The 16,729-nt window shown below is 45.8% G+C and overlaps 1 protein-coding gene across 10 annotated transcripts in view; it reads right to left on the bottom strand.

Annotated features, from left to right (window-relative positions):
- Positions 1–16,729, bottom strand: part of LOC117512979 (neural cell adhesion molecule L1-like protein) — a 123,352-nt gene that overhangs the window by 11,970 nt on the left and 94,653 nt on the right. For 7 of the 10 annotated variants that reach the window (XM_034173231.1, XM_034173234.1, XM_034173233.1 and 4 more), the window contains 3 exons: positions 4,476–4,589; positions 3,289–3,450; positions 1,083–1,262 (listed from right to left, as the gene is read on the bottom strand). In XM_034173231.1, coding sequence (XP_034029122.1) covers positions 1,083–1,262; positions 3,289–3,450; positions 4,476–4,589 — 456 coding nt within the window. The remainder of the gene's footprint in view (positions 1–1,082; positions 1,263–3,288; positions 3,451–4,475; positions 4,590–16,729) is intronic. The other 3 variants (XM_034173236.1, XM_034173237.1, XM_034173238.1) reach the window with 3 other exon arrangements.

Below are 16,729 nucleotides of genomic sequence, written 5' to 3' on the forward strand. Positions count from 1 at the left end.
TTTGATTGGTTGTGAAGAAATGGGAAATTATGGTTTTAACCCAGGAGCAAGACAAAAGTGAAAATTTGTTACTTAGTGATCAGCACCAATAATCAGCCAGCCCGATAATCGGTTGACCCCTAATATATCTGTATCGGCTAGGTACATATATAATGGGTCAACCGATTAACTAAAACTTTAGCCTGGGTGTTGACCAGTGCCAATAATCGGCTTGTCCAATTATTAGCATAGATAATAAATTGGTCATAAATTGGTCTGGCTAATATAGGTATATCAGGTGTTGATCAATTATTGGAGTTAATAATTGATCAACCCCTAATATATCTATATTGTTCATACATTAGGGGTTAACTGAATCCATAAACTTCAGTCCAGAGGTTGGCCAATTATTGGTCTGAGGTCAACCAATTTTCGGCTTGGCTGATTATTGGCACTGATAATCAGTCAACCCCTGGACTAAAGTTTTATGGATTTGGTTAACCCCTAATGTATATAGAACAATATAGACATATTACGGGTTGGCCAATTTTTATCTATATATCTATATCATTATATATACATTAGGAGTTAACTGAATCCATAAAACGTTAGTCTAGGGGTTGATTATCAGCGCCAATAATCAGACAGGCCAATAATAGGTTGATCGTATGTCGGCCTGGCCAGTTATTGGCACTGACAATCGGTCAACCCCTAGACTATAGTTTTAATGAAATCATACATCAGGGTTATCAATGTGATATTGTAAAGTTTATCATCAAGACATTCAAAAGTCTTTTCAAAATAGCTGTAAAAGGACCTTATCTAGTTCTATTACAGATACCTGCAAGAATGGCATAAATAAAAACATGATCGTAAAACATGATTGTAGCATTTAAAAACAAGATGTTCTGTTGTGGTCCGCATGGATCCCAGGTGCACAGATTATTAAGATCCATGATGTGTCCTGATTAGGGTTAAACATTTCAAGGATAAACAAATTTAATTTTCATCTGTTCAGATGAGTTTGTCAGACTGTGCTCTCTATCCAGCAACTGATGTCCTGAAGAAAAATGTGAGTGAACCCCAGTCAATGACTAACTGACCTTGATCCATGGAGAACATGTCTTGTCGCTGGGGGGGCAGCGGCATACCTGCATACTTGCCGCCTTTGTTTCTCCGCAAAAAGCAGGCAATGAGGGCGATCAGGGTGAGCAGCGCCACAGCACACATGGTCCCAATGAGCCAGCCCTGGGTTGAAATGTTGTTCTGCCGACTGGCAATACCTAAGAGCAACAGAGAAAAAAAAAGAAAAAAGATGAAGCTCAAGGACCAACATGAGAATGACATTCCCCTCAAGCGTTTAAACTGAAAAAAACAGGATGAATTCAAGTTTGAGAGGCTGTTCACACATCCTGTTTGACTCACATTCCCTTCAGGTACAAAGTTATTTCACTTCTGAAAGTAGATTAAACAGGAAAAAGAAAAACAAAGTGATACAAGAACTGTTATAATATATATATATATATATATATATATATATATATATATATATATATATATATATATATATATATATATATATATATACACTCAACAAAAATATAAATGCAACACTTTTGGTTTTGCTCCCATTTTGTATGAGATGAACTCAAAGATCTAAAACTTTTTCCACATACACAATATCACCATTTCCCTCAAATATTGTTCACAAACCAGTCTAAATCTGTGATAGTGAGCACTTCTCCTTTGCTGAGATAATCCATCCCACCTCACAGGTGTGCCATATCAAGATGCTGATTAGACACCATGATTAGTGCACAGGTGTGCCTTAGACTGTCCACAATAAAAGGCCTCTCTGAAAGGTGCAGTTTTGTTTTATTGGGGGGGATACCAGTCAGTATCTGGTGTGACCACCATTTGCCTCATGCAGTGCAACACATCTCCTTCGCATAGAGTTGATCAGGTTGTCAATTGTGGCCTGTGGAATGTTGGTCCACTCATCTTCAATGGCTGTGCAAAGTTGCTGGATATTGGCAGGAACTGGTACACGCTGTCGTATACGCCGGTCCAGAGCATCCCAAACATGCTCAATGGGTGACATGTCCGGTGAGTATGCCGGCCATGCAAGAACTGGGACATTTTCAGCTTCCAAGAATTGGGTACAGATCCTTGCAACATGGGGCCGTGCATTATCCTGCTGCAACATGAGGTGATGTTCTTGGATGTATGGCACAACAATGGGCATCAGGATCTCATCACTGTATCTCTGTGCATTCAAAATGCCATCAATAAAATGCACCTGTGTTCTTCATCCATAACAGACGCCTGCCCATACCATAACCCCACCGCCACCATGGGCCACTCGATCCACAACATTGACATCAGAAAACCGCTCACCCACACGACGCCACACATGCTGTCTGCCATCTGCCCTGAACAGTGTGAACCGGGATTCAATCCGTGAAGAGAACACCTCTCCAACGTGCCAAACGCCAGCGAATGTGAGCATTTGCCCACTCAAGTCAGTTACGACGACGAACTGGAGTCAGGTCGAGACCCCGATGAGGACGACGAGCATGCAGATGAGCTTCCCTGAGACGGTTTCTGACAGTTTGTGCAGAAATTCTTTGGTTATGCAAACCGATTGTTTCAGCAGCTGTCCGAGTGGCTGGTCTCAGACGATCTTGGAGGTGAACATGCTGGATGTGGAGGTCCTGGGCTGGTGTGGTTACACGTGGTCTGCGGTTGTGAGGCTGGTTGGATGTACTGCCAAATTCTCTGAAACGCCTTTGGAGACGGCTTATGGTAGAGAAATGAACATTCAATACACGAGCAACCGCTCTGGTTGACATTCCTGCTGTCAGCATGCCAACTGCACGCTCCCTCAAATCTTGCGACATCTGTGGCATTGTGCTGTATGATAAAACTGCACCTTTCAGAGTGGCCTTTTATTGTGGACAGTATAAGGCACACCTGTGCACTAATCATGGTGTCTAATCAGCATCTTGATATGGCACACCTGTGAGGTGGGATGGATTATCTCAGCAAAGGAGAAGTGCTCACTATCACAGATTTAGACTGGTTTGTGAACAATATTTGAGGGAAATGCTGATATTGTGTATGTGGAAAAAGTTTTAGATCTTTGAGTTCATCTCATACAAAATGGAAGCACAACCAAAAGTGTTGCGTTTATATTTTTGTTGAGTGTATATATATAAAACATATCCATCACACTCACTGTCAGATACACAATGAAATTATGTCAGACTAACACTAAAACTTTTGTTGATTGCCTTTCTCTACTCTCACCTTTGACCTGGGTCTGGATAATGTCTTCAAAAATGCTAGCATTATCAAGGAGGCTCTTAGCCATGAGGCGCACCGTGTACACCATCCCGGGTTTGAGTCCGTCAATTATGTGGAAGCTTTGAGAGGTGTTTACAGCTTCAGAAAACCGCCAGTTACCATCACCTACACAGCAAGGCATAGGAAGTGCAGAAGCACCAAGACGCTATTAGCATCTGGAAAAAGAAGTCAAGATAAACTAGAGCCTGACCAATATATCGGTTGGCCAATAAGATCAGCTGAGCCTTTTAACAAACATTGCAATTTTTGCTGATATCAAAACTTTTATTTTACAGAATAAACAAGAAAGAATGTTTTCCAGCAGAGGATGCTACAACAGTATTGTTTATAATGCTGTGAAACAGAGCTGGGACCCCATCTCCCCTTGGGCAGTGTTCACATCAGCTATAAGAGATAAAGGCAAAGCAACTAGCTGGTTTCCATTTCCAATCAGACTGGGCGTTTTACCACAACACAAGTCAAGTGGTCACTATGCCGCCACCTAGGAAATCAGTTTTATGCAAATACTGAGCAATGTGACACAGCAACTGCCAATCTGAGTGAAGACAGCTTGGCAGCACCGTGACATACATTGGTTGGTTGGTTGCTGGTTATGCTTGTAGTTATTTATAATAAAGTTTGTTTAAATTATAATACATCAAGCCTCAAAAATATTTTTTGTAATAACGGTTTGATAATGAAATGTTAGGAATCATTGCCTTTTTTATGAATGTATCGGCATATATATGAGTATCATTGCTGATAAAATTAGAACCCCTGTGAAGAGCCTCGAGGTAGCTTTGGCACTATGTAAATAAATTGAATTGACTTGAATTCCCATTAATTTCTTCAACTCTCTAATATTGGTATCAAAACCAATATTGGTGAGGCTCCAGGATAAACTGCTGCCAGGTTAGTAATTTCTATGGACCTTTAACAGATTAAACATTCTTACTTGTACTATGTATGACTACATATACATCTACATACATTCTGGAGCTGTTTGGAAGTAGCCATGCAGAAGTTAGCTCATGCACACGACTGCTTATAATGTATATTTGGTTCTTTATAAAAGATTCCCTTTGCTATTAAACATACCACCAAAATTCCCCATCATTGCTGAGCAAGGCAGGACAGGAAAAGTAGCTTACGGTTATTCATATAAGCCACATAAAGCTGCGAGTCCTGTTGCTCTTCTCTGGCAGTCCAGCTGATTTTGGCAAAGGTGTCACTCACGTAGGAGCTTATGTTCAACAGGGCTGGAACTGATAAAGGGAGACGAAATAGGAAGAGGAAAAATGGAAAGGAAAGGGGAAAAACAGACAAGCAGAAAAAAACGGAAAAAGAAGGCAGGAAAAGCGGATTAGTGGAGGCAAATAGGATCCGCCTGCAGCTTGAGAACAGTGTAGCTAACAGAAGCCCTTCAAGACGACAGTTCAAAAGGCAGCACCGGGACCCAGATTTAATTGAGTGAAGCTAGATTTCGGCTCATAAAGGGTAGATACAGAGATCGTGGGCGGGAGTGACATCTAGTCTTCACTCTTGCTTAAGTAAAGCTGGCATTTCTTGACACCCTCCCTTTGGCATGAGAGGATATAACAACGGATTGAAATGCGTGCATGTCTGCAATTGTTATTTGAAAATTCAGGTACATCAAGATGAGATCACAGGGATCCCGTTGGCTGTGCGTGTGCGAGCGTGAGCTATATACCTAGAGGAGGTGGAGAGAAAATGCCAGACGTGGGAACGGAGAGAGAACAGTTGTGGCCTGGGAAGAAAAAGAAGCCTCAGATGTTAGATTCCTGCTACAATCAGGACAGTTTCCATCTGCTCTTTGCAGTGAGCTAATGCCTATAACTACATGAGGGCAGGATGGCAGAAGCACACGGAGCTATGTCTGACAGTAAACACGCTGTAACTCGGCTGGGATTCATAAAATAAGCCAACAAATTGAAACTGCAATTCACAATCGGTGGGTTGCAGCAGGAGTATTCATTTTCTCTTCATTACCACCACAAAAGATGTTATGTTTTCATCTGCCTTTGATGGTCTGTCAGCAGAATGTCTCATAAATGGATTTCAATGACATCTGCTGGAGCGCTAGACCTTGGGTCAAGGAATGGTTGATTAGACTGTGAGGCAGATCTGGAATCAGAATGATTTTAAATGGATGTTTTCAAAATGCCTCCCTTTGATTAAATGCATGTAATTTCAAGTTTGGAGAAACACTGCCCCGTCTGCATTTAAAGTCCTTATGAATAGAGGATTGTTGGTCCTTGGAGGAGGTATGAGTTCCCTGAATACTCGTTATGTTTTCAAAATAAATTGCACATCTTTAACGTTTTTCTCACTTGGTGTGGTCGTGCTTTTGGAGATCTGGCTGAAACAACACTAAGCTGTATCGACACTAACACACCTACAACTCTATTGTCTCTACGTCTACTGAGGCTGCAGGTGGCGTTACGTACTGGTCTGAACGGGAGCCACCTCCTGTGGTGGGGACGGAGCTTCAGAGGGTTAAACAGAACATGAAGTACAGCAAAAAAAAAATGCATAAAGTCAGATTTAAGGTGCACACAAACATATATTTTCAGATACAAACATTCTTGTATAAAAGTATGTGTAGGCAGAAAATGTTCAAAAACACAAAGTATACACGTGAAAGCATGAACAGTCTTTTGATTGCAGAAGTACCACCAGAGGGAGGGGAGGTGCAAAAGATCGTGCATCCAAATTTTACACATCCTGGTTCCAGTCCCCCAAAATGTCAAACAGCAATGATTTGACAGAGCGCCTTTGCGTCACCACAACATGCAATAAAGTGCATTTTCCACATCGGCAGAAATGCTTGTCAGTTCATTAATCACAGATAAAGTCCTTGTGGAATGACGACAAGTGTGTTTATTACAGTTTATCCGAGTTTACTAGTTGTATACATCTTTTAAACTGTATTAGGTGTGTATATGCGTATGTATGTATATATGTGTGTGTGTGTGTTCATAACAACAAATACAAAAGGAACAAAGCACAGATGTTTGAGATTAATCAATGAATGGAATTTTCTCATCACAACAAAATAAATAATAGTGCACACTCCAAAAGAAATAATACCAAATCAATAAACTTAATTGTCCATACTGTAACAAGAGATTATATTATTTCTATAAAACGTTTTAAAGCCGACTAGAGTACCGCATAATTTAATATGTTCAGGACAGATGTTCCAAATGTTTACACCTTTTACAGAAACACAATGACTTTTTTACAGTAGTTCAAGTCTTTAATTTACCAAATAATAATGTTCCTCTCAAATTATAACTGGAATCCTTCATTTTAAACAGAATTTCGACATGTTGAGGTAGAATTTTGTTTTTGCTTTATACATGGTTTGTTTCAGAATATTTAAACATAAATAGTGGGTTTGATGGCTCATGGTAAGGGTTAATACTGATAATTCTTATGGCTTTCTTTTGCAATAAAAATACTGAATTAGTGTTTGTTTTATAAGTGTTTCCCCAGACCTCAATATAATATGTCATATATGGAGCTATTAATGAATAATATAAAGTGATTAGTGACCCTGACTGGGGATGCTGTCGAGCGGTGGAAGGAATACTTCGAGGATCATCTCAATCCCATTGTCAAGTCTTCCGAAGAGGAAGCAGAGACTGGGGACTCAGGGGGGACTCATCCATCACCCAGGCCGAAGTCACCGAGGTGGTCAGAAAGCTCCTCAGTGGCAAGGCTCCTGGGGCGGATGAAATCTGTCCTGAGAACCTTAAGTCTCTGGATGTTGTGGGACTGTCTTGGTTGACACGCCTCTGCAACATCGCATGGCGGTCGGGGACAGTGCCTCTGGATTGGCAGACCGGGGTGGTGGTTCCTCTGTTTAAGAAGGGGGACCGGAGGGTGTGTTCCAATTATAGGGAGATCACACTCCTCAGCCTCCCCGGTAAGGTCTATTCCAGAGTACTGGAGAGGAGAATTCGACCGATAGTCGAACCTCAGATTCAGGAGGAGCAGTGTGGTTTTCGTCCTGGTCGCGGCACACTGGACCAGCTCTACACCCTCCATTGGGTGCTTGAGGGTTCATGGGAGTTCGCCCAACCAGTCCACATGTGCTTTGTGGATCTGGAGAAGGCGTTTGACCATGTCCCTCGGGGTACCCTGTGGGGGGTGCTCTGGGAGTATGGAGTCCGGGGTCCTTTGCTAAGGGCTATCTGGTCCCTGTACGACCACAACAGGAGCTTGGTTCGCATTGCCGGTAGTAAGTCAAACCTGTTTCCAGTGCACGTTGGCCTCCACCAGGGCTGCCCTTTGCCACTGTCCCCGATCGCCACACGATGTTGCAGAGGCGTGTCAGCCAAGACAGTCCCACAACATCCAGAGACTTAAGGTACTCAGGATGGATTTCATCCACCCCAGGAGCCTTGCCACCGAGGAGCTTTCTAACCACCTCAGTGACTTCTGCCTGAGTAATGGATGAGTCCGCCTCTGGGTCCCTTGTCTCTGCTTCCGCTTCGGAAGACGTGACGATGGGATTGAGGAGAGCCTCGAAGTACTCCTTCCACCGCCCAACAACATCCCCAGTCAAGGTCAACAGCTCCCTACCCGCACCGTAAACAGTGCCGGTGGAGAGCTGCTTCCACCTCCTGAGGCGTCGGATGGTTTATCAGAATCTCTTCGAGGCCGACTGATAGTCCTCCTCCATAGCCTCCCCGAACTGTCACCTACGACAGCTGTTACCAATCAGCTGATCCGCAGCGGTATATCTGCAAGACGTCATCTCCACTTCTTTGCTGAGATATCGCTCTACCAAGGAGGTAACATTCTCAGCTGACTGTGTTTATAACAGAAATATCTGTTGCTTGTGTGTGTTTGGACAGCAGATACTCTGTTTCTTTTTTCAACAAGAGGTGGAGGTGGTCTTCCCACCGTACGTGTTGCCGGGTGCACGCGCACCCACATCTAACTGTTTTTGTTCCTCGCCAGCAGTACCAGATTCGACAAGCGGAGGCAGTGACCACCTGGGTGTTCGGGACTTGGCGGCTCCAGTATTCCCGGGGTTCGGTGGCGGAGGAAATCGTGTGGTTCCGGTTCTGCTTTAGACGGACGTCTCTTATCTTCGAGCCGGCCCACATGACACATTTTTTGTGAATTGACTATTTATCCATAATTGTAATTCGCCGTGTTGGTTGTGCTTCTTCACAACAGTAAAGTGTTATTATTTGACTTCCTCCATTGTCCGTTCATTTGCGCCCCTGTTGTGGGTCCGTGTTCCTACACTTTCACAACAGGATATCTCGGCCAACGTCATGGACCCCGAGGGGCGTCAACCGGCTGTTGAATGGCCAATGGAAGAACAGGGCGCACAGGCGTCTGCAGGAGGAATGGTAGGTGAGTTGCAGCGAGTCCTCACCGCCTTTACGGCTCGGTTGGATCTAATGACCGAGCAGAACGTCCTCCTTAACCGCAGGGTGGAGGCTCTCGCCACTCAGGTGTAAGCGCGCCCTCAGGGCGCTGCTGCGGCTCTCCCTCCTGTCGATCCTGTGCGCAACGTTGACATTCCACAGGTCGTTCAACGACCCCTCCCACCTTCCCCTGAAGCATACATAAGCCCTCCAGAGCCGTACGGGGGTTGTGTGGAGACGTGCGTGGACTTTCTTATGCAGTGTTCGCTCGTCTTCGCACAACGTCCCATCATGTACGCGACTGATGCTAGTAAGATAGCTTATGTGATTAATCTGCTTCGCGGTGAGGCACGCGCTTGGGCTACAGCGCTCTGGGAGCAAAATTCACGGCTCCTTCAGACATATGATGCCACATGACTCCCAGTTACAATCCTTTATAAGGATTTAACCCTTCAGGCCCCAGCACTGGTGGACATGGGCTCTGAAGGGAATTTGCTAGACAGCAGATGGGCCAGGGAGGCAGGGCTCCCTCTGGTGGCACTTACTTCACCTGTGCAAGTACGGGCACTAGATGGCTCCCTACTCCCTTTAATCACACATAAGACACCTCCAGTAACTCTGGTGGTGTCAGGGAACCACCGGGAGGAGATCGAGTTTTTTGTGACTCCTGCCACCTCCCGCATGATTCTAGGGTTCTCCTGGATGTTAAAACACAATCCCCGGATCGATTTGCCGTCCGGGGTAGTGGTTCAGTGGAGCGAGACCTGCCATCGGGTATGTTTAGGTTCCTCGGTTCCTCCCGGTTCCCAGGCTAAGGAGGAGGTCAGAGTCCCGCCCAATCTCGGGACAGTGCCGGTGGAGTACCATGACCTTGTGGACGTGTTCAGCAAGGATCTGGCGCTCACCCTTCCCCCGCACCGCCCGTACGATTGTGCCATTGATTTGGTTCCAGGCGTTGAGTTCCCGTCCAGCAGGCTGTACAACCTCTCATGACCTGAGCGCGAATCAATGGAGACCTACATCCGGGACTCTCTAGCTGCCGGGTTGAGCCGGAATTCCACCTCCCCGATGGGTGCAGGTTTCTTTTTTGTGGGGAAAAAGGATGGCGGACTACGTCCATGCATTGATTACAGGGGACTGAACGAAATCACGGTTCGTAACCGATACCCATTGCCCTTGTTGGATTCAGTGTTCACGCCCCTGCATGGAGCCCAAATGTTCACTAAGCTAGATCTTAGAAATGCGTATCACCTGGTTTGGATCCGGAAGGGAGACGAGTGGAAGACGGCATTCAACACCCCCTTAGGTCATTTTGAGTACCTGGTCATGCTGTTCGGTCTTACAAACGCCCCCGCAACGTTTCAAGCATTGGTTAATGATGTCTTGCGGGATTTCCTGCACCGATTCGTCTTCGTATATCTGGACGATATACTCATCTTTTCTCCGGATCCTGAGACTCATGTCCGGCATGTACGTCAGGTCCTGCAGCGGTTGTTGGAGAACCGGCTGTTTGTGAAGGGCGAGAAGTGCGAGTTCCACTGCACTTCTTTGTCCTTCCTGGGGTTTATCATCTCCCCTAACTCCGTCGCTCCTGATCCGGCCAAGGTCGCGGCGGTGAGAGACTGGCCCCAACCCACCAGCCGTAGGAAGCTGCAACAGTTCCTCGGCTTTGCTAATTTCTACAGGAGGTTCATTAAGGGCTACAGTCAGGTAGTTAGCCCCCTGACAGCCCTGACCTCACCAAAAGTCCCCTTCACCTGGTTGGATCGTTGCGATGCCGCGTTCAAGGAGTTGAAACGGCGCTTCTCGTCTGCACCCGTTCTGGTGCAGCCCGATCCTAGTCGCCAGTTAGTGGTTGAAGTGGACGCCTCGGACTCAGGGATAGGAGCTGTGCTTTCCCAGAGCGGGAGGACCGATAAGGTCCTTCACCCGTGTGCCTATTTTTCCCGCAGGTTGACCCCGGCCGAACGGAACTATGACGTCGGCAATCGAGAACTCCTTGCGGTGAAAGAGGCTCTTGAAGAGTGGAGACATCTGTTGGAGGGAATGCCCGTGCCATTCACGGTTTTCACTGACCACCGGAACCTGGAGTATATCAGGACCGCCAAGCGGCTGAACCCCAGGCAAGCCCGCTGGTCACTGTTCTTCGGCCGTTTTGACTTCCGGATCACCTACCGTCCCGGGACCAAAAACCAGAGATCGGATGCCTTGTCCCGGGTACATGAAGATGAAGTCAAAGCGGAGTTGTCGGATCCACCGGAACCCATCATCCCGGAGTCCACTATCGTGGCCACCCTCACCTGGGACGTAGAGAGAACCGTCCGGGAGGCCCTGGCACGAAGCCCGGACCCCGGAACTGGGCCGAAGAACAGACTCTACGTCCCACCAGAGGCTAGGGCTGCAGTCCTGGACTTCTGTCACGGCTCCAAGCTCTCCTGTCATCCAGGGGTGCGAAGAACCGTGGCAGTTGTCCGGCAGCGCATCTGGTGGGCGTCCCTAGAGGCCGACGTCCGGGATTATATCCAGGCCTGCACCACCTGCGCCAGGGGCAAGGCTGATCATCGCAGGGCTTCGGGACTGCTCCAGCCGCTACCCGTGCCTCATCGCCCCTGGTCCCACATCGGCCTGGATTTTGTCACGGGCCTCCCACCGTCCCAGGGCAACACCACCATCCTCACGATAGTGGACCGATTCTCCAAGGCGGCCCACTTCGTGGCCCTCCCGAAGTTCCCGACTGCCCAGGAGACAGCGGACCTCCTGGTCCACCACGTCGTCCGACTGCATGGGATTCCAACAGACATCGTCTCCGATCGCGGTCCCCAGTTCTCCTCGCAAGTCTGGAGGAGCTTCTGCCGGGAACTGGGGGCCACGGTAAGTCTCTCATCCGGGTATCATCCCCAGACCAACGGGCAAGCAGAACGGGCCAATCAGGAGGTGGAACAGGCCCTGCGTTGCGTGACGGCCGCGCACCCGGCGGCCTGGAGTACCCATTTGGCCTGGATCGAGTATGCCCATAAAAGCCAGGTGTCGTCAGCCACCGGCCTCTCCCCTTTTGAGGTGTGTCTGGGGTACCAGCCTCCTTTGTTTCCGGTGGTTGAGGGAGAGGTCGGTGTGCCCTCGGTCCAGGCCCACCTGCGGAAGTGCCGTCGGGTGTGGCGTGCCGCCCGTTCTGCTTTTCTCAGGGCCCGGATGAGGACGAAAGCCCATGCAGACCATCAGCGGACCCCGGCCCCTACGTATCGGCCAGGGCAGGAAGTGTGGTTGTCAACAAAGGACATTCCCCTCCAAGTGGTCTCCCCTAAACTCCAGGATCGGTACATTGGTCCATTCAAAATCCTCAAGGTCATCAGTCCAGCCGCGGTGAGGCTTCAGCTTCCGGCCTCACTGCGGATCCATCCCGTTTTCCATGTGTCCAGAATTAAGCCACATCACACCTCACCCCTCTGTACTCCGGGTCCGGCACCACCTCCTGCCCGGATCATCGATGGCGAGCCGGCTTGGACTGTGCGCTGGCTCTTGGATGTCCGAAGGATGGGCCGGGGCTTCCAGTATTTGGTGGACTGGGAGGGGTACGGCCCCGAATAACGGTCCTGGGTGAAGAGGAGCTTCATCCTGGACCCGGCCCTCCTGGCCGATTTCTACCGCCGCCACCCGGACAGGAGGCGCCCGTTGAGGGGGGGGGCCTGTTGTGTGGGCCGCTGAAGAGGAGGTACTGCTGGCCCACCACCACCAGAGGGCACCCTGCCTGGAGTGCGGGCTCCAGGCACCAGAGGGCGCTGCCACCTCACAGGAGCAGCCGGGGTGACAGCTGTCATCTACGACAGCTGTTACCAATCAGCTGATCCGCAGCGGTATATCTGCAAGATGTCATCTCCACTTCTTTGCCGAGATATCGCTCTACCAAGGAGGTAACATTCTCAGCTGACTGTGTTTATAACAGAAATATCTGTTGCTTGTGTGTGTTTGGACAGCAGATACTCTGTTTCTTTTTTCGACGAGAGGTGGAGGTGGTCTTCCCACCGTACGTGTTGCCGGGTGCACGGGCACCCACATCTAACTGTTTTTGTTCCTCGCCAGCAGTACCAGATCCGACAAGCGGAGGCAGTGGCCACCTGGGTGTTCGGGACTTGGCGGCTCCAGTATTCCCGGGGTTCGGTGGCGGAGGAAATCGTGTGGTTCCGGTTCTGCTTTAGACGGACGTCTCTTATCTTCGAGCCGGCCCACATGACACATTTTTTGTGAATTGACTATTTATCCATAATTGTAATTCGCCGTGTTGGTTGTGCTTCTTCACAACAGTAAAGTGTTATTATTTGACTTCCTCCATTGTCCGTTCATTTGCGCCCCTGTTGTGGGTCCGTGTTCCTACACTTTCACAACAATAAGCATGACATACTGTATACCCCAATGGAGCTTATGTATGTTTTTCCTCTTTTACCTGCACATGTTGTCTGTTGTGGCCGAATTTGCATTAAAATTGTGTGCGTGCGTGCGTGCGTGCGTGCGTGCGTGTGTGCCGAGTTCAGTTATATGTGTTGAAGTTGATCCCCAAACTTTTTTTTGCAAAGTTAAAACTATTAACCAGGAAGTTGAAGATGATCTTAAATGCTGTGCCAGAGAGTAAATAATCTCATCTCTGGAGAAGCTGGATATTTTTAGAGGTATATGTTTTGAAACCCTCTTTATCTCTGCTGCTTTTTTATCTCAGGAGACCTGATGGTGAAAAATAGATTTTTTTTTTTTTTCCTGTGTCTGCCCCACTGATCTGTTACAGTTGTTCTCTCTGTTCTTCCATTCTTCTTCCTGAGAGACGGTTTACTCCGTCTTTTTATTTTTCCTATTTCACCTTTAGCTTTACTAAAACAAACATACATGGCTGCAGACGTCTGCCGCCGGTTATGACCACGCCTGATTTCTACTATGATTTGTGCAGAATGTGAACTCTTTATCTCAACAAATAATAATAATGAACCCTGAATGCTCATTCAGTCACACAGGTCAAATCGAAAGTAACACAACTAATCCTCATGGGTTAAATTGTTTCCACTGTCACTCCATCACTCCCCATTAATGTCTCTGTGCTATTACCATCCATAAATCTGCTGCCTGGCATTTTGAGTAACGTGCCCTGAGCACTGAGCTTCAAGACAGGAACATTTTTATGTCCACAACGAGCTTCCACTCATCCACATGGACAAACAAAACACTTAATAGCTCTCAGGCTGCACATCCACACGCAACATGCAAAACCTCACAAAGGATACACTGAAGAACAAGAAGGATGAAAGATTTTATTAAAACATCCAGAATTCTCATATACAGACCTGCAATTTACCATCAAATATATAGACCCAGAGCCAAGAAACATTAGCCTCAGTCACTGTCAAGAAAACTCATAACTGACCTTAACTATCTAAATATGTGTCTATAACTGGTTGTCTAATACAGCTAGGTTTCTGACAGTTCCTGCAGGAGTCCTCTCCGTGCTATTCCATGGCAACAAGAAGCAGTTTACTGAGTGTTTTAAGCTTGCCCCACCCAACAACATTATATAGCCAGTTAGCTCATAAGGGTGTTTGCATTCTGTCAATAATACATTGATTAAATTCATTTTTGTTCCAAGTGAAAAGATGACCCCCAAAAGCATCTACAAATAGAGCCCATATTGAAAAATGTTGAAGGTCCCCTTTAATTTGTGTAGATGTGTCATGTCGTGCTTGGTGATGCTGAAGTTAATTCAGATTCTATTGACAATGACATTTTTCACCCAGTAGTTCACCAAAACTCAAACCCAATTCCTAAAATTCAACAGCATGTGTCCAAACCACAAACAGCATTATCCTGTGTTTTCTCAGAAATCCCGTTTCAGAGGACACTGCTGTAGCGGTCCACTGATGCCAAAGAGCTCTGAGACAGGGTCATGATTCGATGCCTCTGAATAACAACAGTCTGAATGACCATGATAAGAGAGGAGCTGGTTTAGCTGGTGTTTTTTTTTCCCCGACATGAGTTTACCTGCACTTTTCACCTTATCTCCTGTGCCTTTCCAATCTTTAGAATGCAGAACTTCAAAGCAAAAAAATAAACATGCAGCTCTCTCACTGATACACTCTACAAAACATCAAGGAGGTTTACAGATTTTCTTCCTGAATTCTCTTTAGTATCTGTGGCTGCCATGTCTCGAGACAGAATTATTTATGCCAGTGTCTAAACATTCATATCAATACTAATGATGACATTAATGCTGTCAAGTTTTGTTTTTTTTTTTTAATCTCTCTAACACACACTTATATAGGCATTGCGAAAATAAGGAATTTGTTTCTGTGGTCTGAAATGGAGACAAGGTGTTGAATGTTTTACATATTTTAACATAAAATAAATAAGTGTTGTATTAAATGGCAATATGAACAGCATCACTGAATAAAAACTACTTTGTCAAGATCATGAAAAAGAAGAAAACTGATCTCAGTTTCTAACTTCAACTTCTTTTTTTCCACAAGACATGAGGACATCTATAGTGTCTGATGAGAAAGTAGCAATAATAATTTTATTTATAACCCGTTCTGGATAAATACATTCATTCTTCCTGCTGATCCTGTCAAGCAGACGCTCAGAAACAGTCAGGAATACTTTATTGTTACGTTATTTTTCCAGAGCTGTGGACTTGCAGCCACCCCAGCTGTGCACGCTCTTCGAATGCGGCGCTCGGTTCAGTGGGTTAACGGCTGCACAGGAAAGAGACGACGGACACTTTGTGCTGAAGCCCTTTAACACAGCCTCGTAGAGAGCTTCAATCTCTCTGCGAGGTTGCTTCTTCTTCTTTTTTAACAGGCTGTGTGAGCACGGAGCAGCTGTATTTCTTCCACTCAGACTGTGATTTTAACGTAACTACATCAAATTTAATACAGTCATCCCTGTTTAAAACAAGTCACCATAACACAAAATCAGCCTTATGTAAACTCTGCAATTAAATGCATTCTGATCCATTCCGTACAGCTCGAATGTGATCCGTTACAACACAGAGGCATGGCAATGTGGTGCTAGAATTTGAACAAGAACAAGGAGATTTGGTCATATAACCTCAGTACTAGCTTCTTTGCACTGGCAGATTCCAAGGTTTTATGATACAGAATTTTTTTGCTCTTCATTATCTTGTTGATCTTCTTGAACCATGTGCCAGCCCGTGCTGGACGTTCCCTGTGTAACGAATCGATGAGCAGGTGACAGAGTCTATCGGACACCAACTTTGTGGAGAGAACTGTATGTTGTCTGTTTAGCCAGTGTTTATGATTGATAAATCGGTTGTGATATAATTTTATTTGATTTTTCATTTTGCAGTTTACAATGAGCTGCATGTTTTGTTTTGTTTTTTGCAATGTTTTGTTTCTTGTGTATTGCCTGATTCTTTTTTACTTATTGATTTTGTGTTAATTCTTTTAAAAATGTAAAGCTTGATTTTGATGTGCTTCAAAAATAAATTTGATTTGCTTTACATATTAGCAATTCAATTTCTATTCAATAGCGTGGGTAGCATTTATTAAATTTAGCATTTAGCTGAAAGTACCTGACAGTCAACCCTTAAGCGACCAAGCTATTTTAGTGACTAATATGGTAAGATCATTTTTGCATCAACTATAGAAAAAACAGTGACTAGCAAATATGCCAATACTTTAGCACAAATCTCAATGAACCCATCAGTCATCCTTTGTGACAATCATGAGCTATTTTCACCCTCACTCTGGGCATCAAGAATCAGTTTCAGTGCCTGTGCAGCTGTAAATCTTGCTATTCTAGGTCTGTTGGCCATGCTTCCCTGCAAAACAATAAAATTTGATTAGACTCGATAGAATTTTATTAATCCCTTAGGAAGACTCCCTCAGGGAAATTGAGGTATCGCAGCACACAGGGTAAGAAGCACACAGAGCATCAAAAGTGAATGTAAAAAACAAATTTCACTTTGAAGTTATTAATTCCGACTGAATTCTATCATTCTA

Source organism: Thalassophryne amazonica, chromosome 6, assembly GCF_902500255.1.
Source record: "Thalassophryne amazonica chromosome 6, fThaAma1.1, whole genome shotgun sequence".
NCBI lineage: Eukaryota > Metazoa > Chordata > Actinopteri > Batrachoidiformes > Batrachoididae > Thalassophryne > Thalassophryne amazonica.